A 25,858-nucleotide genomic window follows, 5' to 3' on the forward strand; every position below is an offset into this window, starting at 1 on the left:
CCCCCCCCCCCCCATTCGTCTTATCTTGGTTTCTCTCGCACGTAATCTCTTTTGTTTGTCTCGCTCATGTCTTGCTGTCTGTCTTTTTGGATATCTCTCCTCCCTCTGCTTCTCTTCCTCACTTGCCGCCTCCTCTGCTTTTTAGTCTTTTCCATTCAGCCTCACTCCTTCAGCCCTTTCCCCTCCTCTCTCCTCCTCCTCTCCTCCTCCTCCTCTCCTCCTCCTCCTCCTCCACTGCTCTCGGCCCTCGTTCCCCTTCACAGCCTCACTCTTGCACATTCTCACCTCTTTATCGTGTGCTCCTTTCCTCTTCCACTCTCCCTCTCTCCTTCCTGTGCAGTGCTGTTTCTCTGACACTCGTCTCAGCCCGGCCCCCCCACCTTCCTGTCTCTCTTTCTCTCTCTCTTGCCTGCTCTTTCTTTCTTCCTTTCATTTCGCTCTCCGTCTCTCGATGGAGGGGAAAGGCTCTTCGCCTCTAATTGCGGCTGTTCCGTTGCCATGGCGCGTGTTGCTCAGCGCTGTGAGGTGCTGTGTGTGTGTGTGTGTGTGTGTGTGTGTGTGTGTGTGTGTGTGTGTGAGAGAGTGCGTGTGTGAGAGAGTGCGTGTGCACGCGCGCGTGTGTGTATGTGTGGCAGGCAGATGATTGCTTGCTGCCAGCTCTCGTTTCCCGGACGCCGATCGCGTTTCTTTGCAGCAGCAGGGAAAAAAAAAAAATGAGACGCCAGAAATAGCCCCCCTTCACACAGACCCACTCACTCTCACCGCTGCGCTGTCAGAGAAACACACACACGTAGGCAGACGCACACACAAACACACACATCCACTGCATTTCCTCTCCACCTGACATCCTCAATGCATATGACCTAGGTTATACTTTATGTACACACCTCTATGCACATGTGCAGGTGAGCTGTGTGTTTATGTACGTCTGCATGTGTCCGACTTTCTCTGTGTGCATGTATGTGTGTGTGTGTGTGTGTGTTTCCTGCATCTCTAAGGAGGTTGTGTGGGGAGTCCTGATTTATTTCACCTTTAATGGGAAGTGAAATGAATGTGAGCAGCAGCTGGTCTGGTCCTTGGAGATACAGCGGTAGGCTAACCCAGAAAACAGGCAGCGCCACTCTGAAATGGTCGTTACTCCGACAAGCGCCAGGACACTCCACTAGCTGCACTGTTGGCTTTATTTTAAGCAGCGTTCGGGCATTTAGTTGACACCCTTACTCAGATTGACTTACAGCAGGTAGGTTCTCATTACAGGTTTGCCTTCAATCCTTGGCCAACCCAACTTGTGGTTTTCTTCCTGTCACAACTTTTCAAAGGGTTGTTGGAAGGTAAATGGAAAGAGATTAATGGCAAATAAACCTTGCAACCTCACGTTGCAAAAGAGGATAAAAGAGGATTATAACCAGATTTGTGGACGAATCTCCATAATCATCTTCTGTGCTGTTCAGCTGTAGTTCTCACTGGGGTTTAAAGGGAAGAAAAAGGAAAAAAACAGCTAATTTCTGTACTTGCTTAGTTAAATAAAGTTAAAGCGCCTCTAACATGTAATTTAAAGGTGCTGAATTTTTGACATTTACAGAAGGAACTAAACATTTCCATCCAAAGTCATGTCAGTATATTTGATCAATTAATTCCTTCTGTCATTCTGTCATGTGTGGTCTACTTCCTTAATCCGTCTGAAAGCACAATAACCAATCACTTCTAACCCCTACATATAAAGAGTCAGCAGATTCTTGTTACCTTTGTGCGGGTTCATTCATAACAGAGGAAGTCAAGTCGACATCGTTCCACCTCACAGTTTTAATTACTTAATCAACTATGAGCACCCGGTAGTCTCATTCTGTTGGAGAAAATGGCTTAAATGTTGGAGAAATTACATTTGGACGCACAGGTGCAGATGAGGAAGAGCTGGTGCTGAATTGGTCACGCGGGCACACTTTGGCTCCAGTAAACACGATGCAGGCTAAGACAAAGCCTAACGTAGACGCTGTCGGAAAGCCGCTGCTGCTTCAAGAGGAAACAAGCCATTTGTTCCATCACCTGAAACATTACCATTCCTTACAATATAATGAGCGCATAGACAAGAAAGGGCTAAAACACAAAACCCACAATGGACACTGGCCTATTGCACAAATGTTTGCTAAAGACACCATGTAAATAAAAATGTGCTGCGAACAGAATAGAAGCCATAAATGTGTTATGTAAATCTTTTTTATAATATTTTTTTCCTTTCATAGTTGCAAGAGTTGGGAAACAGAGCCAGTTATTGTTATTGTTCACTACAAAAAGAAGTTTAAAAAAAAAAAAAGAAGTCCTCTACAAAGAAAATATTGATCACAGATCTATTTAAAAGATACATTGTTACAAAATAAAATGCGACAGATAATCATAATGTGATTTTTGGTGACGCCTCGCTCTAAATAATAGCATTAAATAAATCATCAAAATGAATTGCTATCCTTTTGTATGACTACGCCCAAAAACACCAACATCAATGCTCAAATGATTGGCAGTTTTTCTTCAATTTAGCCCAAATTTCTCATAATTCCACTTAGTTTGAGTCACAGACACGATGTTGGTACACAGGTGCTTTTCTTTTCTTAGATTTTGTTTGGATAAATATGTTGAAAGCAAAGGATTTTAGTCATAGGACATCTGGATCTTAACTTATCAGAGAAGAAAGCCAGGCAAATGTTTGGCAGCTCAGCTCCCAGCCCCTACAAGACGTCTTGTGTCCGAACAGTGTCGTTGAATCACTGGATTTTAATGTGAAACTGCTTTGTTCTTCGTTTCTACCCTGTTTTAATCCCCTCGTCCGTTGGTTATGGAGAGGAGGACACCTCTGTGGATAATTCGGCTGCCGGTAAAAACCTCCTGAACATCTGGATCATAAATTATCAGAGAAGCAATCAGAAACAAAAGGTTAACAGCAATCAGTGTCAGCAAAACACAGACTTTTAGTGTGAAACTGCTTTATTCAGTGTTTTTACCAGTTGTAATCACATGGTCTGTTTGACTTGAAGAGGAAGAGACCTCTGCAGATAATTCGGCTCCCACCAAAAACCTCCTGAATGACTGACACTGAATGACTCCAAACATAGAAGTTGCCAGCGTAGCTAAAGCTTCATTTGTTGTCCAAAAGCTTTGCAAAACATCTATATGATCCCACACAGTCGGGGGGAAATGTTCCTTCAGTATGACAAACACTGGCACCGTAGTTTCTTTTGAGTCAATCCCACATTATCCTTGTGCCATTAATAGTAGCAAACCTAAGATACTAAATCCGCAGATGAAAATAGTTCCCATCAAATACACTATGTACTCCAAACTGCTTTTCCCTTGTTTTAGAAAAACTTGGACTTCAAAAAAAAAAAGTAATGAAACTATATCTTTAGCTACCTTTTTCAACATTTACGCTTGTTTTTTCAGGGGCACGCGTGGTGCTCATCCAGTGATCATAATATTGGCAACACTGTTGTAAAGCGATTAAGGAGGAGACTGGAGCAGTGCTGTTACTGAAGATTTCACCAAAATCATTATCCTTTCAAATAACTGGAGACAGGTTTCAGCCCCTGACAGTCGAACGGAGATTGAGTGACTGTAGTGTCTCACGTAACTCCTTGTAACCACAACACAACAGTGGGGTTTTTTTTCCCCCCAAATGGCTGATTTTGTTTTTTTTTTCCTTCCCTGCGGGGCACAAGTAGGTTGAGGATGACTCTCCAGACCCTGAGGTCAACCACTGTGGCCACTTAGTTTACTCTGAACACCCAACCCAGGAACACCGCACATGCGAACAATGCTGTGAGCAGTGCGCGGTTTGATTCTCTCGCTAATAGATCAATAAAAGACATTAGCGGCGGGCTAACCCGGCGAGCAGCACTAATACAGGGTTAATCCAGGGTTAATGGCTGAGCAGCATCATTCTCCGAGGCAGCCATTAGTTCGAAGCCACACCACACAATATCAGGTTCTCCTCCTAGTCATGCCCCAGGCTCCCAGAGAGATAGGCACATGGAGGGGAGAATTGAAAAGAAGAGAAGATCACCCTCATGAGTCAAGATGAAAATGAGATATCCAGACAGATGAAACCCAATGCAAAGAAATGGGAGAGATATTGGGGAAGGGGGATGTGTAGGGAACGTGCACGGAATGAAAAAGGAGGAGGAAGATGGGTCGGTGAAATTGTGGTCAGGAGAAGCGGGAAACTGAGATGAGAGAAAGGGGAGAGAAGGAGAGGAAGGGAGTTGAGCGCTACACTTCTCCCTGTCCTTGTAAAGTGCTGCGTGCTGTCGAAGCGGCAGCCAAGAATGTGTCAGCCCAGCCGTCTCACGCTGCCTAATGGGCTCTTAAACGCTGATATAAAGCTCTCTCGCTCTTTCACCCTCCCCTTTTCCTCTCTCTCTCCCTCTCTTTTCCTGCCTCCGCCGCTTGCTCTCATTACCTCTCGTTCTCACCCTGTCCCTCACTCTGTCACTCACTTGTCCTCTCCCTCTCTTTCTGTTGCTCTGTCCATCAATCCCTCTCTCTGTCTGTTGCCATCTCTCTTCTCCCTCTGACTTCTCCTTCAATTACTCCATCCTCCCCTCTGACGCTCTCTGTTGTCTCTTTATTTACATTTTTTTTTATTTTTATGGATGAACTCAACACTTCTGCCTCTCTCTCTCTCTCTTTGTCTCTCTCTCCCTCCCTCCCACCAGGCTCCATAATGCCTTCTACCCACAGGATCCATCCTTCTCCCTCACCCTGTTGCACGTCCTGTCGGCACCACTCCATGGCTTGGCCAATGCGTTTGTCTTTGGCCTGGATAGGGATTGGTGGAGCCTACTGAGCCCTACTGGCATGCAGGTACAGTGAATACAGACATGTATATCTATAGCCCCATTCAGACATGTTAATAATACATATAATTATCATACTTTTTTTCTAGTATAAAATGGACCTTAGCATGTTAACATTTGCTACTTAGCACTAAACCCAGAGTACAGCTGAGGATGATGGGAATGTCAACAGTTTTGCAAGTATTTCCTCATTAATCAAAATATTGAAGCAGTTAAAATTTTGATGTGATGGTAGCGCTGTTTGAAAAAGTCAGGGGTTCACCAAAGTTGCTACACTTCATCCTGAGGTGGACGCCAATGTCTGCTCCAAAACACAGGGGGGATCCATATTCTGAGGACATGGACGTCATAGAGTTTCAAGGCAATCAATCAATCAAGGCAGTAGTTGTTGAGATGTTTCTGTATGGATCCAAGTAGTAAACTGACCGACCACCACTGCCATCCCCAAAGCTTTGTAGCACTGCTGAAAAAAACCCAGCACTTTAACAAACAGATACAGCCAGCACTGTTACAGTTTCTTCGTCTGAAAAGGCTTTTGTAAACCTCTGAATTCCATCTCTCCATCTGTCCTCTGCTACGTACTGTTGTTTACTCCTTTCAGGGTCACAGGTGGCTGAAGCCTATCCCAGAATTCTGTGGGTGAAAGGCTTATGACTGAATGATTTTTGTTTGTGTGCGTGCGTGCGTGTGTGTGTGCGTGTGTGTGTGTGTGTGTGTGTGTGTGTTCAGTTCCTGCATGCTTGAAATATAGTAGAATATTTTCAATTGTGGCTATGCTTGTGTGAGGGAGGATGTCAGTTGTCAGCTAAAGTAGAAGCATATTTAGAGACAAATGTCTTACAAGGACTTATGCAAAGCTTTTCTGTGAAATAACTCCAGCATACTAACACTACTAATATTGGACACTCACTGTTTTAGGTTCCATAAGACTCTCTAAATTAGGTCTGTCAAATCAGGTTAGAAAGTAATGCAAGTATTGGGGGAGATTGGCGCCTTGGGAGACTTAACCACTCCATGTTTAGACAAAATCAAAGAATCATCCATGTGTCCTTGGTGGATCATTTCTTAGTGGGCTTATTGCCAACTCTTTTGTGTGCAGTCCACTTAATCTGAATTAACCATCTTTATCATTATCAAGGAATTACAATTTCAACATCATGTCTCTGACCAAACTCATACACCATATTCATAGAAATGGTAGAACCAGATTTCCTCAGTTAAAATGAAAAAGCTTCACTTATAAGAGCAGATAGACAGACAACACAGTCGTGTAGTGAAAAGGTTGTGTGTGACGATGCAGAAACTGAATTTTGAAAAGCCACCAATCTCAGTTCCTGGTGAAGTAATCGTTGAGTCATTGAGGTTTATTAACGACCTTGTGATGCTCTCAGCTGATATAAGTGTAATTACTTAATATTAGTTCCGAAAATCACAGCACAGGTTATAAATGGATCAATATAGAAGATTTCATCATCATTTCTTTAAAAACTGTGTGTTTACACCTCTTTATTTGTTTATTTAGTAAAATAGTCCAAACTTTTCAAACATATACTTATTTATATACTGGACACATTTCAGTCGGTTTGATTTCCAGCTCAAAACAGGATTAGTAACAATAGGAAGTCAGATGAAGAAATAAAACAGAGCTAGTCTGTTAAGAGTTTACAGAAATTTTCAGAAAATCTGAAAAAGAAAATGCACCCAACACGCATTGAAGATGCGTTTGAGATCCAGTCACTCAGACCAGGCGTTTACCAGTGTGAAAGCAAATGTTTCCTGGGCCGCATTGAAGGACCACCAACTCACTGACATCGTCTGCCACAGTCGAATTAGTCCCGCCGCAGTTTCATAATGAACTAAAAATAATTTCCTATATGAAATCGCTAAAACCATATCCCTTTGTAGAGCTGTGCGCAGCGCATTGATTCACTGAACCCCTCCTTCCCCACTCTCTCTAAGCCGGTGGTGGCGCTAATTCTCCAGTCGTGTCCCATTAAACGAATGCAGAAGAAGAGGGCACAACAAGATGACATTACTGTAAGAGCGCCAGTCAAACAAACGAAAAACAATGTGGCAATATGCCATTTTTGTTCAGTGAACTTCTTTAAGTCATAGGCTTCATATATGTCATCATTAATTCACTAAACCAGTTTCCGTTGCACTTCTGTTTGTTTTTGTTTTTTTTTATAAACCAACTTTTCCACCTGAGCGAAGCGTGAAAACTTTTTTTTTTTTTTTTGCGATATTTCAATTTTGGGGGGAATTTCTGACATTTCCTCCCAGGGGTTTTATGCGCAAATTGAAAATGCGCATAAAAACAGGAGGATGGAAATGCACCTCCTGCCTTTGTAGCATAAGCAACATGTTAGCAGTGCAGCGGCAGGAGCCCTCAGTCAGTATCTACACAAAGTGCCATAGCTCTGCTGTGCCTTCTGACACATTTTGACAGTGTTCCAAGCCCAACACACAAACAATACAGTCAACACATTAAAGGGAGGAAAATAGATTTGGAGCCTGAAAACACTTAATTTGTATTTAAGTGCATAAAACGTGGATTAGGACCGTTGCACAGCCAGTGCAGACAGCTTCATCCGTTAAAACTAAAGCATATCTGTTCAACAGATGCGCATTAGATGGATGACTGAAAAAGATGGCTGAGATGTGTCTGGTGTAAACAGGGCGTGTGTAGTACTGGCAGTAAGAGGTAAGAGCTATTTCGGCTTAAACAAGTAGTTGATTGACAGGAAATGTGTTGGCATCAAGCTTGATAATTAATAATTTAAGCCATTTTTCAAGCAAAAATGTGAAAAATCACCTGAGGATTTTGGTAGTTTTTCTAAGTTTTCAGTGAGAGTGAACTGAATATGTTTGAGTTTGGGACCGTCGGTCAATCTATTTATTTGTGTTCATTTCTTACTTGTAGTCCCTAATATTATTTCTTCTGTATCTGTATCTCATAATCTCTGTGTAAGAATGCTGAATTGAAGCAACACTACTACTTCTTTTCAGTTTTAGTTAACTGATGTGCTAATCCTCAATCTTATTCTACCTCCATGTGTTGAGCTTCTTCCTAGTACGAAATAATTGCTTCAGAATATGTAATTACACCACTCTCCAGATTGAGTTGTACCATCTGTCTCGGGTCTTCACACATCACCTATGCCTGGAATAATTGTTGGGTCTAGTACCAAAAACCCCCTTATTTAAAGAGTAAAATTACAAATTGCTGACTTCATTTACTTCATTTTTTTTATCTCTTTCTCAAATTGAGCTTTTAGGGAAATGTAATGAAGACAAGATTACAAGAAGGATGATGTTTTTGTGATCTGAACCACAAACCACATTGGTTGCATTTCAATAAACACCACAATCAATACAGTTCTCCACAGATTTGTCTCAATCTACAAACATTGACAGTATCTGCGGATATGAGCCGGACATAATATTGAACCACAATGGGAAAAAAAAAAAAAAAAATTCTCTGTGGTCTTAGTTCACGTGTACACACACACACACACACACACACACACACATTGTCACCTACTCAGTATCACCAACCACGCTGATAACGGGTCATGAGCACAATGTGGAAGAATGGAATGTGTGGTATGACCTTCAACCCAAATGTCAATGTTGCACTGTGGTGAGTGGGGAGAGAGAGACAGAGGAGTGAAATGGAATCTCAATGTGTTCGTAAATCACACAGAAAATGCTGTTTGTGTGTGTCAGAGAGAGCGAGACAGAAGGTGAGAAAGAAGACGACAGGGAGAAGGAGAGAGGGAGAGGGGGAGACACAGGCGGCATGTGTGGTCAGGTTCTATCGTGACTAACAGCCGGTTGTTATTCATCTTGGCATGCGACTCCCAGCAGCCCCCACACATCAGGTGTGAGATTGGCCGGGGAGAGGAGGGGTAAGGGAGAGAAGGAGGGGGTGGGGGGTTTGTAACAGCATCAAAACATTCATCTCTCAACGCGACGAATCTGTGCTTTCCTACCAGGCAACCCCTGCGCCCCTCCTTCCAAACCTGCCCCCTCTGGCTCGCTCACCGCCCCTCTCTTGCTTCGTCTAAGCTGCTCTTTTACTGTGGGGCTTTTAGAGGGCTTTTAATACACTACGCACATGCCATATATACAGTAAAAGAGTTGTTGGTGACTTTAATCATTTCTCTCCGGACTGGACTTGAACAGATTCACTCCTAACTTGACTACAATGAAAGCAATAGGGCACAAAATCCACAGTCAATATTCCTATGATCGGCAGAAAAATTGGTTTACGTAAGAATCAGGATCCTTATCTTCTACTATTCTGAATCTATTCACAGATTCCAAGCATTGATTTTTGTAGCTTATTAATAAGGCTGTGGTTTCTCTTCTCTTCGATATAATGAAGACAGTGGAAGCTTACCATGAGGGCATCTTCAAGGAGGGCAAGAATTTTGATTTAATAACTTAATAACTAGTTTTGCAAGATGATAGCAACTACAAGTCAGCCAGCCAACACACACTGCAACACTTATACTTAGTATAGTCTGGTCCACAGGTTTTCAAACTGTGAAGCGAGTCCCCCTGAAGGGAACTGAAAGGGAGGCGTGGACGGAGAAACATGAGGCTACCTGTTGTGAAAAGGACAGGTGCATGCCACTGATTCGGCCCACTCTCCAACATGGTCAGTATTCACTGCGTGTCACAGCGGCAGTGGATGTGACACACAGCTCATGGAGGCAATTAAGAAACGCCTTCTTCTTGGAGTCATATCACAGTCGAGACTGGACACACAGATGTGATACACACATTTTTTTGGTTCATTGTTACTTACACTTTCCGAGAATAACATTATCCAGTGTCCATCATGTGTAAACATCCATTAATTCACTTAGAAATAAAAAAAAAAAAAAAGATGCTTCTTACAGCTCCAGAACTTGCCTGAGATTCATCAAGTTTTCTTCAGTATCATAGTGATCCAGTGATAGTTGGTTGCACATCAATAGGCATGTTGCAAACTCATACTGCTGTTGATGCCAGTTTGCCAAAATGTAAAATAATACAGGGTTATGCTAGTGTTGTAGTTTTTGCATCGACAAGTAGACAAGGCTCTGTGTGTATGTACCAGGACATCCACATGGATGTGTAGACTTCCTATAAGGGCACCAACTGCGCATGTGCTCCGCCAAGCAGACTGGAAAAAATTATAAAAAAAAACAACAACTACGTGTCCTACCGTAATGTCCGCAGCTGTCCATGCGAAGTACGCAAGGGAGTATAATTGAGGCCTTTAAAAAAAGGCGGTCAAGTTTTAGCCCACAGCATAACTCACTGAGGGCGGGGGGAGTTTTCTCAATTTTGTTCTGAGGGGGGGCCCAGAGTGTCAGACCTTGAAAACCCTTGGTCTAATTTATGGAGATTAACTTGATATAGTCTATTTCATTTCAAAAAGACCTGTACCCGTCTTTCAGACCTCTGAATCACCACCCACAGCTCGTATATGTTCAGCGGTTCAAATAGGTGTTGTGCTCCTTAAAGGCTGTTTCCCCTCAACCAACCAATCAGAGCTTTCTAGACGGGATTTAAAAAATTCAGGACGTCATCCTCCTACACAGCTACAGTCATGAAAAATTTTAACAGAAAAATGGTGTCAAGTGATGATGAGGTTGATGCAGCTGCACATGTTGTTGTAAGTCAATCTACTGAAGTGCCTTAAATCCCCATCAATTTTTGTTGTGTGAAACATCAGGTTAACCGCTCTTAGCGAGTGCTAATACAGTTCCCATGTCGCCTGGAAATGGCAGTGGCGGGATGGATACGTCACTTGCTACTGATTGGTTAGCACATAACAAAAGATCCCTAACACCCAGCAAGAAACTGGCTCGTTGTCAGGCTGAATGAATGAAGGGAAACAAAATAGCAATTCAGACTGATAATCAGGCTTCTGTGCCTGCACAGCGTTGTAGATAAGGATAGGTTTCCCTGGCACTAACACTGCAGCAGAGAGGGTGTTCACTGCTGGTGTTAGCTGTTAAGAGCACAGCGGCGCTTTCCTACTTTAAAGCACATAAACCAACTTCTGTTTCTAGAAAACAGTGACATTCTTTAAGACCAGTTTGCTCAGTTATGTTTCCTACAATCCAGCGGACGACATACGAGTGAATCGTCTAATACAATGGTCTGTCGCACAGTGCTTTAAAAATAGTGCCCTTTTGTATTTATTGAATTGAGAATCGAATTGTGACACTGAGAAAGAGGATCGAACCAAATCATGAGATTCCCAAAGGTTCCGACCACTTCCTGTTTTCTGTAGTTCAGCAGAAGCTACCAGGAGATTTCAGCGGTCTGCGCTAGTGCAACCAAAACCAAAACTAAGTAGCCTGTTGTGATTACAAACTTGCTGCATGTATACAAGGATTTCACAATAACCATGTCACTAAACGTGTCGTCTAATTACCTGCATAACCTGATTTCACGATCGTGGTTTCTGTGTGCATGTTAACATGCTGCTGTGTATATCTTGCTTTATCTAGTTCTCCGTTCTTGTTTTTTCTCTCTTATCTCTATCTCTGCGCCGTATGCGTGTCTCTTCCCCTGCCTCTGTTCCCTATAACCTGCTACAGCATCTCCGGCATTTATCTCTCTTACATTATTTCTGCTGCTCTCCTTTGTGTAGCATCTCCCTCCCACCTGTGTGCGCTCCCTCTTGCCTCCCCCTCCTCCTCCCCCCTTTCTCGCTCTCTCTCTCTCTCCTCCCCTGATATTGATCTGCATTCTAGCCATACAGCTGAACCGCCTGTGGCTCTGCAATGAGCTCACCTCTCACTTCTTCTACTGTGTGTACGCGCGTGTGCATGCAGGAAAAAGCTGCTCCCAATCTCGTATCTCTCAGTATCACTGCAATCTTAGACTACGACAACGCAGTTACTCCGCTGAGTTTCAGCTGCTTAGATTGAAAATCCTCGGCCTCCCATTGCTCTCTGTGATCACCTTCATTGTGTTTTAAAACAATTGAATTCACTATACAGTTGTTCTCATTTACACATTTCATTTCTGTTCCTCTTGGCAGACAAACTGAACAAGCATGAAGTAATGATTTTAACGTGGGCCACAAATGTTACACTGGAACGTCACGAGCTTGTCGGACAACATCAAGATTAATACAACCAGATGGCAACACCTGTGTTGTGTGATTGGTCGTATTAGGATTTGAAATGAATGATCAGAGAAGTTTAAAAGCGACAGAAAGTCATCATTTTATCTTAAATGCTTAATCCCATGGGTTTGTAAACTTATCCGATGACAAAGCACTGAACGGTTTATAATGCTAACACAAGATTGTACAACTCTAGGAAGTTATCAAGCGATTCTTATATCTTACATCACAATGATGGTGATGTAAACAGTAGAAATATAGCTTTCAGGCCTCAAAGTAATCTGTCAAAAGTTGAGCCAGTTTCAACTTTTCTTGTCAGATGACCCTCCATTTTATTTAATTTATTTATTTATTGGCTGGAGCCCTCGGCTTGGGCACAGGATGTTATTTGGAGGTTTAGGTCACAGTGAATAGCAGCCTGTCATGCCTCTTGTGTTTGAGGCTGGATGTGTGAACAGGAGGTGAAACACTTGGCCAGCGTTTTCAGATTTATCATCTGGAGGGACGTTAAAACCAGCTTAGTGTGGATGGGTGGTCAGAACGGAGAGAAGAAGAAGAAGAAGCATTTTTCAGATTTAGCCACCTCAGTGCAAACACACTCTTTACACCAGCACAAATTGTGTGTGTTAATTCCAAACTATGTGCGTGTCTGTTTTCTAGCTGGCTCTGCAGTCGCGGCTGTGTGACAGGACTCGGATCGGAGAGTACCACCCCGGGGCTGTGCGCTACACACAAGCTGACCTGGTCAACCTCAGCGATGACGACGACGATGACACCAACGTGCTCTTCTACTCCCCTGACATGACCCTGAAAGACCGAGGGCCCTGAGAGAGAGCGCGACAGAGGGAAAGAGAGAGAGGGAGACAAAAGAGCTGGAGGGAAAGAACATGAAGGAGGGTCACAGCCAGAGAGAAACGCAGCGGATTAGAAACTGAGAGGGAGAAAAAAGAGGTAGGGAGGGAATGGAAGAGAAGATTGGGGGGACAGTCAGGCAGATAGAAGCCGGAGATGAGCTGTCAGGTTCCATTATTAATCCCCATCCTTTACTATTTAATATCCTAAAGACACACACACACACACACACACCCAGACACACACACACACACACACACTGTACAGAGCAGTAGCTCCCTGCAATACTATCATCAGAGAGGAGCAAGAAAGGAGTGGTTCTAAAGATCCTCCTAATGTTAAAGGCATCGGCTGCATCCCGAAGGTTTTAAAACAATTTCCCCAATCTACACCAGCACCCTGACTCCTGCATTCTGCAACGTTTTGGCGTACCACAAAAAAAATGAAAGAAAGAAATAAAACATAAAGGACTGCTGAAAGGCAATCATAACAAGGTGTTAGTTTAGCATTCGCAGCAATTACCTTTTCACTTCTCTGCAGGAGATGAGGTGAAAAGAACCAGTTTCAAAAGCACCCCATGTGTCAGACATGAAAGCATCTACGACTACACTCAGATTGATCCCAGGCCAGTTCTGAACAATTTTCCTGCCGATAGGTGGGAAGTGGGGTACAATAGAAATATAGAAAGGTGGGGTTTGAAAAACAGTGAAGATGACTTGGTAAGACAACTGAGTCCCTAAGCACCAGTGTTGCTTGCGAGGAGTCTCTCCTTCCTCAGACAGTATTTGGTTTCCGTTTTGCTCTTTGTATTACTATTGTTGCAACTTTCGCACAAGTATTCCTTTTGAAAGGTTGTTTTACATTTTTTATGAAATACTAAACTTGTTTATTATACTGTATTTATAACAGATCAATATGATGTATATATTTGATTGTACACTCTATTTTTGTACGTGCCTTGGACTGGAATGTGAAGAAAAATGCTCCTCTTGGTCCAAACCCGCTGCTCGTGACAGTCGAGCAGAGACTGAGTCGATCCACAGCCTTATGAACAGATAAAAAAAAACTAAACATGTTATTAGTCAAACAAACACCCACAAATACACACAAGACACAAAGACTCACGTGCATCTTTCTAAGGTGCCTGTCAAAACAGACTTGAAACGATGACACACAAGGCACCTACGGCATAGCAGCAGCTCTTGATGGTTCATCATCTCATGGCTTGTGTCAGTGATGCTGAGGGCACAGAGCTGAGGTGTGATTGGCAGGATAATAGAGTCACTTTATATTCAACCAAGGCCCATTTGGTTTTTCCCATATGTAGGTGGTTTCGTCACTGTCGGTGCACACTGCCAGCTGTCAGCTGCCTCTCTGACAAGTTGAACTAATGAACTGACACTTGACCCTTTTTACCCTTGAGTTGTTGAACTTTTCTGCTGGGCGTCAATGACACCAGAGTGCAACTTTAGTTTGCAGTTCACAGAGGCCCACCACTGAATTACACACACACACACACACACACACAGAGATACTCACCCACTTGCACTGTGCCCCTACCCCTCTTTTGGCACTGTTGCTCGTTTTACTTGACTGTGCACTCCATCAAATAAATGAGCAGGAGAGACATTTCATAACAAAGCTCAGGCTGGGCGTGTTTATTTCATTTTCACATTGATGCTATCCCTCATTCCTTCATGCGTCTGCCCAGCCTCCTGTGAAGTGTGTGTCCGTTTATGTGTGTGTGTGTGTGTGTGTGTTTGCGCGTGCGCGTGTGTGTGTCAGTCAAGACGTCTTTTAGACCTGAGCCGGCCAAATAATGGATATTAATTATTGGTCGGACCCTGCCGGCCCCCGCCGTGTCTCCAAATCTGGTTAACTGGATTTTGATTAATGAAATATGCGCGCCATGTCCTCCAGAAAACCAGACTTTTCCTCCGCGCGCACACACGCACACACACACACACGCACCCCCCACACACACACCAGCCGCTCTCCCACAAACGTTTGAACATTTCGAGCCCCGCACCCTTTCCTTATAAAGCGCCCGGAAAATAAGCGAATCTCCCTGTCACGCAAGAAGAATTATTATTCCCCCCTCATATCGTCGCATGCGCCGTAATTGGATACAATTTAACACCCGCGGCCCACGGGCATGTCGGCAGGCGCACTGCCTACTATTAGCTCACCTCGCCTCGCTTCGCCACCCTATCATTTGTCAGATCTCTGTTTGTGTGCTCCTGCTGCCTGTGTGTGTGTGTGTGTGTGTGTGTGTGTGTGTGTGTGTGTGTGTGTTTGCGCGCGTGCGTGCGTGTGTATGTGCGTGTGGCTCGAGAAACCGGAGCCATTGTTGGAGTCCGGCCATGACCTAGCTGTGACGCACAGAAACAGAGGAGAGGAAGACAGACGCAGAGAGGCGACAGCAGCAGCCCAGACGCTGAAAAACAAGCCGGAGCTCTGTCACCTCGGAGCGAAAGCGAGGCAGGACTGACGGGTGTTTGTCGCTGCTCTGCGCAGCCCCCACCTATAGTCTGCTGTTTATTGGAGCCCCGGCAGCATTTACAGGCGGGGATGTGGTGGAGGGTAAGAACCCCTCCTAAACCCATCTTACAGTAAATATAAGGCTGGAGAAGGTTAATGGGGCGATTACAGCCTTCATGGGTGATGCCTTGAAAGTATAAATAATTGCGTCGAAGTTGTTGCGTAGCCTTTTACATCAGATGTTTTAATTATCTAGTCTTGCTCTGGGCTGTTTGTATTGAACTGGAGCTTTATGATTAAGAATGTGTGGAATTGCCTCTTTGTGCCATCAATTAGCTGGCCATCAGGGGGCTTGGTGAATCCCTGCATGCAGACGTAGGACTGGCATGACAGCGATTGCAGAACTTGAAATACAAAGGCTAATGTTTTTTTTATGTTCAAAGGTAAACCTTAATATTTTTACACAGATTTAAGATTGGACCCATAACCTGTGGTTTTCTTATTGTCATCAAATCCCATGAAAGACCGAAGCCAGTCTTTCAGTATCTTCCCATTTCCCTATACTACAGCACTCAGCCCATCTCTTCATACTGTTATTAAAAGCCTGCTCCCACACAAATATATAGTTTCATGTTTGCAAAAAGTGAAGTTTTTTTTTTTTTTTTTAAACAGTGGCACTTTTTTTTTTTAGCAAACATTACTGAAACCGGAGTACATATTGCATTTGTTGGGGACTATTTTCAGCTGTGTGTTAATACACATTTGGTGCCCTCCTGAGTATTCATGACACCGGGAAGAATGTTGGGTTTACTCCAAATAAACCAACCGGTGTTCTTCATAGTGAAGGAACATGTCACCCAGTACAACAATGGCTCATTGGTCTTTTCATGGGATTTAGTGACAATAAGAAAGATACGGAATATCACCAGATATATCCTTGAGTTATGTTGACTCCTTTTTTTTCATTTCCCTTCTATTCTGAGGTTATTCTTGGTATTTTTGCCTTTTGCTTTGACAGATGATGGTAGAGATTGACAGGAAACAAGAGGTAAGATCAAGGGGGTTGACATGCAACAAAAGTCCCAAAAAGTCCCAAAAAGTCCCAAAATTCCCAGGCAGACAACTGTGATAGGGCGCTGTTCCCCTAGGGACCTGGAAAACCCCTAAGTTCATTGTTTGTCACATAGTTTTTGGTAATTGTAAAGGGATCCTTTGTAAAATAAATAAATTAATAAAATGAAATGAAATCAGGGTTTAAGACAACAACACAACTCAGTGGTACATTTTTCACCTATAGCTCCACCTAACAGGTTAATCCTGCCAGTGTACAAACGAACACAATAACTTTAATCTACTTTCTGAAATTAGAAATATAGAGATGCAAATAGATGTGAAGTCAGATTAATGGTGACGTGACTTAAAATCCATGTTTAAACATCAAATTCTCAGGTGGGAAGGTGGATTATGCAGAAACGATGCTTGTAGGGATTCCTCAATGAATTTGAATCTGTGATCATTTGAGCTGAGCTGAACAAAACTTCTCAGTGTTGCAGGATCACCACCGTGAGAAATTGTAAACAGCAAACAAATATATGAAAACAAAATTCAAATTTTCAAAGCTCAACATGTTACCAGTAGGCACAGTGTAATACATCGCTGTTAATGTGGTTTCCAAGTGATCTGATATGTTTGAAGGCCATTTTAATTATGATATGCAGTAGATGCAAATGAGAAGAAAATCCGTCAGGTGTTTGGGAGTTTCTAATGTCTTAATGTACAAATGCTATACATTATTGTATGTCCCAATAGGAATCTAAGATGAGACCAATTAGACCATTTACAGTGAAGAAACATTTTGAATATCATGTCACAAATATTGTAAATAAATGCTTTTATTTTGACAGATTCAACCATTGCCCTCCATTCAGCCCACCCCAACAAGAACGTTCCACCATCTGTTACTTTCACTGTTCAGTTAGGCCTATATTTTATCTCCAATGGTCCGAATGATGCTATCATATATATTCCTATTTTTTGATTAATCTGATTAATCATTTCTAGATTTATTATTTTGACTATTTGGGCCCAATGCCAGGAAATAGTGAAAACTGCCAATCACACTTAACCCCAACCCAAGCTGATATTCCAGTGTCAAATAGTTTGGTCTGACCCACAATCCAAGCTCGAACAACATGTAATTAACTATCATATAAGAGAAAGGAAAAGCTGGAACCAGCAAGTAATCATTTCATTTTCTGTCCATCGACTAATCAATCTAGTCTAATCGTTCCAGGTCTAGGCTTAAGTGTGTTGTGTGAGAGGCTTCCCTTCGCTGCCATTCAGACTGAGAATAAACCTGCTGAATTCCTTCCATCTTTAGTTTTTTGCCAAATATAGAAATATTTAGGCCAAAAACACCAGAAGCAGCCTTAAAAACCGGCATGTTTAATATGTGTGTCATAGCCTAGTAACCTCCAAAAATTCCCAGAAATATTACCGAGGACATGACCTCGGTTTCTATGACCCTGCTTGTTTTTATATTTTCCTCAGAATTTTGTGTTAAACGTCCATATTTCCCTGCGTCGTGTCTAATATCAGCTCGGCTGTAGCTACAGCTGCCTGAGCTGATCGGAGAGCAGGAGCGAGCGGAGCTTCAAGCGCTGCGATCCGGCCCCGAAAGGGTTAAACTAATCTCTCTCTCTCTCTCTCTCTCTCTCTCTCTCTCTCTCTCTCTCTCTCTCTCTCTCTCTCTCTCTCTCTCACACAACACACACACAGGCTGCCACCGCCCCAGATAACAGAGGGGCGCCTCTCCCTAGCCAGCCAGCCTCCGCTAATCGCAGTGGCAGGAGGGGGGAGTGGAGTGCCGGCGGCCTCTCACAGCGCTGGGCCTTTTATTGACGCTGCCTGCCTGTGTGTGTGTGTGTGTGTGTCATCGCGCGCGCGCGTGTGTGTCATCTGTGCGCGCACGTGTGTGTGTCATCTGCGCGCGTGTGTGTGTGCGTGCAAGACTGTGCATGCTTGTGGGTGCGTGTCAGAGCGAGAGAGCTATAAAGAGGTGTGTGTGTCTGTGTGTGTGTGTGTGTGTGTCTCTGTGTGTGCGCTCCCCGCCAGCAGCGGAAAGCAGGGAGAGGCGGGGAACTGGGAGGGTGGGTGGCGAGGTTATGAGCGGAACTCGACAGAGGCCGACAGACGAGAGAGAGGAGGGGAGGGAGGGAGGGAGGGAGGAGGAGGAGGGGGGATCTTTCTTGTGCTGCGCTGAGAGCCGCCACCGCTTCTCCTTCCTTTCAGATAAGGTTCGTTTGAAGGTTTTAGTCTTTATTCTCTTTAAAAAAAAAAAAAAATGAAGCAACTAAATGTTTCTGTCCGCGCGTTTTGGAAAGAGGGAAAAAGCCGTTTATGATCCCCAAGGTCGGAATGAGACAAGTGTGATTGATCTCATTGGTTATTTTATTTTACGGGCGCACTGATTGCATCGATGAATTTAGCAGCCTATTGATTAGGGCTTAATCTATAGGTCCGTGTCTCTCAGTGCTCCAATAATTGCTCTCTCTCTCTCTCTCTCTCTCTCTGTCTCTCTCTCTCTCTCTCTCTCTCTCTCTCTCTCTCGGCAGCAGCAGCAGCAGCAGCAGTGTTTGGCTCGGAGCCACTCTCGCCCTGCCGCGCCAGGCTGTAATTATCCCCGGTGAGGCCGCGCTAACGCAGCGTGGCGCGCCTGTGGGGAACCGGTTAGCCCTACAACACCGGTGGGGGTGCATGGATGTGCGCTCCCCCTTGTATACTGGAGCTATGTGTGTGTGTGCGCGCGCTCGCTGTGTGATGTTTTTTGTTGTTGTTGTTCGTGTGACACAGAGGGGAAAAGTGGCGTTGTGTTGATATTTCCCGTTCTTGAATCAGAGCACCTTCAAGCCCTTACATGAACCTTTACAGCTTTGGATATGAATTATAGATCAGGAAATTGATTTTGTCACTATTGATATGCTCACTATATAGTCACAATTGATCATCATATCATAATGAGTCCCCAGAAACATATTATATTTTTCAAAATAAGATGAACATGAACAAAGCCCATTCAGCATCATGAGTGTAGACTGTGTGTTGAGTTTTTTCTTAAAGTGTGTGTTCATGCACAAATCTATTGACTGTACGTGTGCTCATGTCCGAGCCTGTAAGTGCTAGTGAGTGTTCAGGCAAGTTTCTGTGTGTGTGTGTGTGTGTGTGTGTGTGTGTGTGTGTGTGTGTGTGTGTGTGTGTGTGTGTGTGTGTCTGCGAGTCGTGCTCACTTGTGTGCTGGCAGTGAGCCCTTTCAAAATATGTGTCAGGCCTGTGTGTCTGTGTGCGCGCACGCTTGTGTGTGGTTACATATGTGTGTGTCTGTTTGGAGTACAATGTGTATATTTGTCTGAACGTGAGCTGTTGCGGTGTGTGTTGAAGGTGTGTTTGCTTGTGTGCACATGTGAACTTGCCATGCATATGTGTGCGCGCACGTGTGTGTGCGTGTGAGTGTGTGTGTGTGTGTGTGTGTGTGTTTGTCAGGCCACCGCTTCAGTGTCTGATTGCAACAGCAGATGGCTGGATCACTGTGACCTCCCAGAGTGTGGCTCTTTCGACACCGGGGTACACTCTATGTGCGTGTGTGTGTGTGTGTTCACGCTGTTTTAGTTTTTACAAGACACACACTTATGCGTGAATCCCTGACAAGACATAAAATGACAGTTAGAGAATGGGATTGCACATTTTAGCACATTTTCCATCGCCATCAAGCAGCATGAGCATTTTCAAAGGCACATGCTGTTGTTCTGAGACTGGCTTTTCAAACCACAAAGTTCACACAGAGTCATAAAAGTGCAGCCATAAAAAGGCCTGCGCTTGATCTCCAGACCTGTTTTTGTGTCTTCCTCAGACTCTCAGCGAAGGTGTTTTTCTGTAGCTACAACTGTGTGTGTTTTTCTTGTGTTGAGTGTCAGAAACTTTGTTTGCCCAGCGGTACCTCAGAGCAATATTCATCCTAATCCAGTTTTCCAGTGACTGATGGAGAGAGCCGTTCGCTTTTCTACGCCCTCTGAGTCAGAGCAGAAGGGAGAGAGTGAGGAAAACACCCGGTGTCGTGTGCTGTGATCTCGCGTGTCTTTTCCAACCTCCACCTGACCTTTCAACGTGATTATTAGTCGTGTGCGACGTCAGCATGAGGCTGTTTTTAACTGCTAAAGGGTGTTATAGTGGGTTGGCATTTTCAGCATTTGCAAATTGTCTTCCTGCTCCGGAAGACACATACAAATGTAGGTCTCTGTTGACATCATGTACTTGAAAAAGGGGATTTGATTTATGATTTTACCCGAATATATTCAACCCATAGTTGGAGCACAGTGTGACCAGTTATTCTGTGATTCACTAAAAGCAAAGAGTGGCTCTGTGAGGAGCACTACCACCGATAATATCACCCCAACTCCTGGTGCCCGGGTCCGAGGAGAATTAATGTCATTGCTGTCATGGTAGTTCATATTAAATTGTGGCGAACAACAGAGCAGCTTCTCTGACAGTTTGGAGACGAGAGTCAGATTTGGATCAGTGCGCATGCGAAAAAAATCTCCGTGCTGACAGTTCTGAAAAGAGATTCGTGAAATCTCTTTATTGCCATACGATGCAAACAGCGAGCGCTTTGGTGGTGGGTAGCAGGGTTGCCAGTTTGGATCCTACCTGCTAAAATCTGGGCAGGGGAAGTAAGTGGAACATACGGTGCCGTGTAGCTAAATGTGTAGAGCATGACAGTCACATTGCCAAGGCTAAAGATGGTGGTGTGACGTCCTGGGGAAGTAGCCTACATGTTGGAGACAGGAGATCCAGACAAAACGCTGTTCTGGCTGCAGAGAGAACAGGTATGAGTTTGCATGGCAAGTGCCACTGTGTGACTACATAACAAAATGAGAATTGATTTTGTTGCTTGTGAGTTTGTTAGATCAAAACCTCCTAAGTCCTTTCTCAGCCTCAGCCACTTGATGCTGCTCCATGTTTTACCACTCTTGTGCTGGGATAAAGTTACAACTTTAAGGTTCATAAACATCCATTTGCACTTGAATCTGAAATCGGATGTAGCAGTAGTATTTTGACTTTTTCACTGAGGCTTCAAAGAGGTGGTGTATTCCTTTTGGGGTGGGACCACTCATGTCGAAAATGTTCTTACACGTCCATGGCGCTGTCGTGATCGTAAAACCTCAAGAGTTAAATATTACACACTATCCAATCTGTCAGCATCTCATGCACCCCCCCACCCCCACCCCCACCACCACCCCCATCTCTGACTACGTTCACTTTGGCCGACTGCATTTGGAAATGTATTTGTTTCTCTTCATTTTGGCAACCATCCTCACGGAGATGGCTGCTAAATGACATGTTTTTGAAGACGGTCTCCAGACGGACCAGCTCACACCAAAACTCGTGTCTCGGTGTGAACAGGGAAAAGCTTTTGGACAGCAATGACCTATGAGCCTGGTCAGGGCTCTGTGTCAGTGAAGTGAAGAAGCCAACTTTCTCCCCCTCTAACCTTCTCGGTAATGACTCATTTAAAATGTCAGTGTAGTTGACAGCAGAGTGGTTTGCATTTATGTTTATTTTGCAATCAGAAGATAGTGATTTGATTGGCGCCTCGGTGCAGCGGCACAAGACTTAGCATATATTTGACTGGCCAGCGCGCTGCTGTGCACAGTCTAATGAATTGCCTAGTAAATTTGGCTGTATTAAAACACAATAATCATAACAGGAGCAGACAGACGGGATGTTTAACCTACTGAGACGCAGCAGAGTAACCAGGCTGTGTCTGTCCCACTTCTTACCAGATGTTGGCTCAGAAGAACAATTTTATAATTTGCCAACCGCAAAAGGAGACAGAAGAAGACATTAAACCCATTTTTCTACTGATTAAGCATTTCAGTGTGAATGGAAAACGATCTGAAAACGTTAATGTGGACGACATTGTATTCACACACAAACTGTTTTCAGATTGAGCTGGTTAAATGCTGACGCAGCCTCAGCTGTCTCGTGGCTTAAAGGCTGTGGTGGTAGTGGGCAGCTCCCAGTTACGGGAGGTAGACAATGGGGCTGATAAGAGCAAACAAGCCCAGCAGTTCACCCGGGATTTATGTAACTTTGAAGAAAGGGCTTTCTATATTCCTTGTGACAGAAATTCAGATGCATGGTGTAGTTTCCTTGGAGTTTTGTCAGAAGAGAAAAAGTGGAGTTTTTGTTCTGTGCCATGCATGAATACGCCCACCCTCCTTCCCTTTCTTCTCATCTCACAGACTCTCTCTCTCTCCTCTCTGCTCACTTCCTTTGTGCCTCTGTCTCCTAACTTTTGGACAGTTTGGCCTTCAAGATGAGCTTTGCTTTTTAATGTGTCCATATGTGAGTGCTTTGAGAGCTTTGTGTTTGTTTGTGTATGACCGTCTGGTTTAACTCCTACTTTCAACAGCTGTGGCAAATGCAGCCAGACCTTCCATTTTCAAGTCCCCCTCTCTTTTCCTACTCCTACTCCTACTCTGCCTCTGTCTGTCTGTCTGTCTGTCTGTCTGTCTGTCTGTCTGTCTGTCTGTCTGTCTGTCTGTCTGTCTGTCTGTCTGCTGGCCTTTCTCTCTCCTATACACCACACACACACACACACACACACACACACACACAGGCACACACACGCAGGCACATGATGCACACACCTCAGGCTTGATATTCATAGCCTCCTCCTCCTTCACTTGACATGGGAGCCTTAACAGATGTGCCCCAGCCTTGAGCTGCCTCTCCCTCTCCCTCTCCTTCTCTCTCTCTCTCTCCCTCCCTCTCTGTCTCCGTCTACAGCCTCGTGCTCCACAGATTTACCTTATCTGTTGGCTTGGAAAAAAGCTACACTGACATTTAATCTGGATCTGTGCTCCAACTATAAATTATGGGAACAAAATGTAAACAATACTAAAAATGTGGATGACATAAGGGGGCCAAAAAAAAGAAGAAAAGAAAAAACCATACCAGTTTTTGTACCAGTATTAATAGGATGAACATGGAGGTTACAGTATTCTAAGCCACACTTAATTTATAGACAATTTACAGAATATGTATGTTGTGTCATCATATATTTATATATGCATCTAGTTTTTCACCTACTTATACGTGCACAATGAGAGCTAAACTCAGATTACTTATCTGCATAAATTGGCCAGTAAAACGGACTCTGATATAGGCTACTTTATACCCTTCATATGGAAATATGGCTACTATATGATTACCCTTTTCTTTGGCTCTTTGTTAACAAAAGCTAAACTTTTAATTCAGCTTTATTTGTGCACCTTTCCATTCAGTTAAATATCTATTTTCATTCTAATTTTACTTTCATTTCATTGCATTTAGCTAATCTCAGAAAAAGCTAACTCTATAATTTGTTCCATTATTATCGTTAGGATTATTATTACTTCATTTTCTGCCGTGAAAACCTCGCCTATTCCTGTTTTGGAGTTTCAGCGGAGCCTGTGTGTGTGTGTGTGTGTGTGTGTGTGTGTGTGTGTGTGTGTGTGTGTGTGTGTGTGTGTGTGTTTCACTCTGTGTGTGTGTCTCAGTGTGTGCGTGCGCGCGCAGCCACTGCCGTGCGCTGGAGGCTTATGGTAATTGCGGTCTCCCGACTGGCCTTCTGGGTAGAGTCTGCGCGAGTGGGAGTGGAGCGAGTCGCTCGGTCTCGGCAGCGTTCATCCATTCCGTGCGGCACTCCCCGTACAGCTCCGTGCGTCCTCGGTGCGAACCGGGGGCTCCGACCGGGGTGTTCTCTACGCTTCTCGAAGAAAACGCGGGACGAAAAGCTACACGGAATAACCTTCAGCGAACCTTCCGAGACACGGATTCCAGAGTCGGAGAGGACATGGAGTGACGGAGAGCGGGAGAAAGGGGCTTTTTCCGAGGACGGCGTGCTCCGCTGAAACCCAACATGGCGCTGCTGCGAGGTACGGCCGAGCTGAATTAATTTCTCAGCGAGTCCTCCGACCTCGCCACCTGTATCCTTTAGGGGCCCGGGCCGTGCGGCGCGTTGGCTCTTCCACTTTAAAGACCTTAAAGGAGCTTCTTTTGTGGATTTCCCTTCACCCTGACGTTTGAGTTTCCTCCGCGCAGGATCTTTTTGTTGCTTTATGGAAACCCAAGTGACATTTGCAGCAGCAAAAAGTCCGCTTGAATTATAGGGTAATGGATGAGAGTTGTCCGCAGACAATAGAATAAGGACCGAGAGTTTTATATGTGAGACTGGTTTTGTTTCGTGACAAGTGGATAACCTGTTAGACACTTTTAGTTGTTTTTTTCTTTGGCCGGGATTGTCTGCCTCCAGCAGACAGGACCGTAACCGGGCTCGTCTACGTACGCACGGATCGCTGCCCTCCTAGTTAACTTGGCAAAACAGGAAAAAGGCGTGAGTTGGAGCGCACGGACGACGGTTGGAACTAGCACCAATTAACCAGGTGAGGCAATCAATGACAAAACGGAATTAATTTTCTTTCGCATGTGTTTTTGGCTGTGTGAAACCCCCTGCACGAGAGCAGAAAACGCACAGTCCTGTTTTTTAAACAGTACCACAACAGCTAAGATGTTTTTAAAGCATGTGGTGGTCTTACATTTAGTGTTTTTAAATCAAAACCAGTCTTCTTGTGGGGTTGAGTCTGATCGCGATAGCCCGGTGTTGTGCGCAGAGACTGTGCGAGGATCGGCCACTTCTAAGAATAGCGCATAGGGTGGTCTTTGTGCGTTTCGGCGGGGCAGTGGCATGTGGTTGATAAATAACACGCGCACACACACATAATGATCCGACCATGAGCTTGGCCTTTTTTACAACTGTCCTGTCAACCGGCCGGAGGTGAGAAGGACGTCCCAGAGATTAACGGACTTGAAAGTGGCGCCGTCCTCGATGGTGAATATTCAGGCTTTTCGCACTCTGTTGTGTGACGAAGTGTGTGAGAGCCTGTGGGGCGACGGTAGGAGTGTGTATGTACGCGTGTGCGTGCGCGCACACGGAGCTTCTGCGCTAAACAAGGTTACGGAATCCAGCCTCGCCCTGCCAAAGGGAAGCGAGCGGCGCTGCTCCGTTTATACACGCTTCAGTTCAGTTGGAGGGCATCCCCGCGGTGTGTGTGTGTGTGTGTGTTGGTGTGACAGCTGAGTGTGTGTTCGTGGGGGAGGTGTGGGGGCTTTGTTTGGACAGAGTGGACGCTGATCAGTCGTCTCGTCAGTCCCAAAGGTGGTGTTGGGAGAAGGTGTTTGTGGGGAGGGGGACGGGAGCACCGCTCACCTTCCTGTCTAGGTGACGGAAGCCACTCTGGCATCGTGCCACCTCTCTCACTCACTCACTCAATCACGCACTCTCGCGCTCTCTCTCCCTCCCTCTCACTTCATGTCTTGCAGGTGTTCTCCGATGTGACTTTGCGCTACAGTATGTTCTCTGTCTTTCTGTAACTAGTCTTTGCATTGCAGGGGAATATCCTTTGCGCACGGAGGATCCATGTAGCGCCAGTTAGGACCCCCCCCC

At 44.5% G+C, this 25,858-nt stretch overlaps 2 protein-coding genes across 5 annotated transcripts in view; both read left to right on the forward strand.

Moving 5' to 3' along the window:
• Positions 1–14,475, forward strand: part of LOC111673053 (cyclic AMP receptor-like protein A) — a 49,616-nt gene extending 35,141 nt beyond the window's left edge. The window contains exons 12-13 of one of the 2 annotated variants that reach the window (XM_023430705.2): positions 4,704–4,851; positions 12,643–14,475. In XM_023430705.2, the coding sequence (XP_023286473.1) occupies positions 4,704–4,851; positions 12,643–12,810 (316 nt within the window). In that variant the 3' untranslated portion in view covers positions 12,811–14,475. The remainder of the gene's footprint in view (positions 1–4,703; positions 4,852–12,642) is intronic. The other variant, XM_087169715.1, reaches the window with a different exon arrangement.
• A 9,526-nt stretch (positions 14,476–24,001) lies between these two features.
• The window catches only part of bcor (BCL6 corepressor), a 32,369-nt gene continuing 30,512 nt past the window's right edge, over positions 24,002–25,858 (forward strand). For 2 of the 3 annotated variants that reach the window (XM_023430656.2, XM_023430657.2), the window contains exon 1: positions 24,002–24,797. The gene's annotated coding sequence lies outside the window, so the exon portion shown is untranslated. The remainder of the gene's footprint in view (positions 24,798–25,858) is intronic. The other variant, XM_087169710.1, reaches the window with a different exon arrangement.

The sequence above is a fragment of the Seriola lalandi genome, unplaced genomic scaffold, assembly GCF_002814215.2.
Source record: "Seriola lalandi dorsalis isolate HSWRI2012SDOR001 ecotype SW California unplaced genomic scaffold, Sedor1 jcf7180002054908, whole genome shotgun sequence".
NCBI lineage: Eukaryota > Metazoa > Chordata > Actinopteri > Carangiformes > Carangidae > Seriola > Seriola lalandi.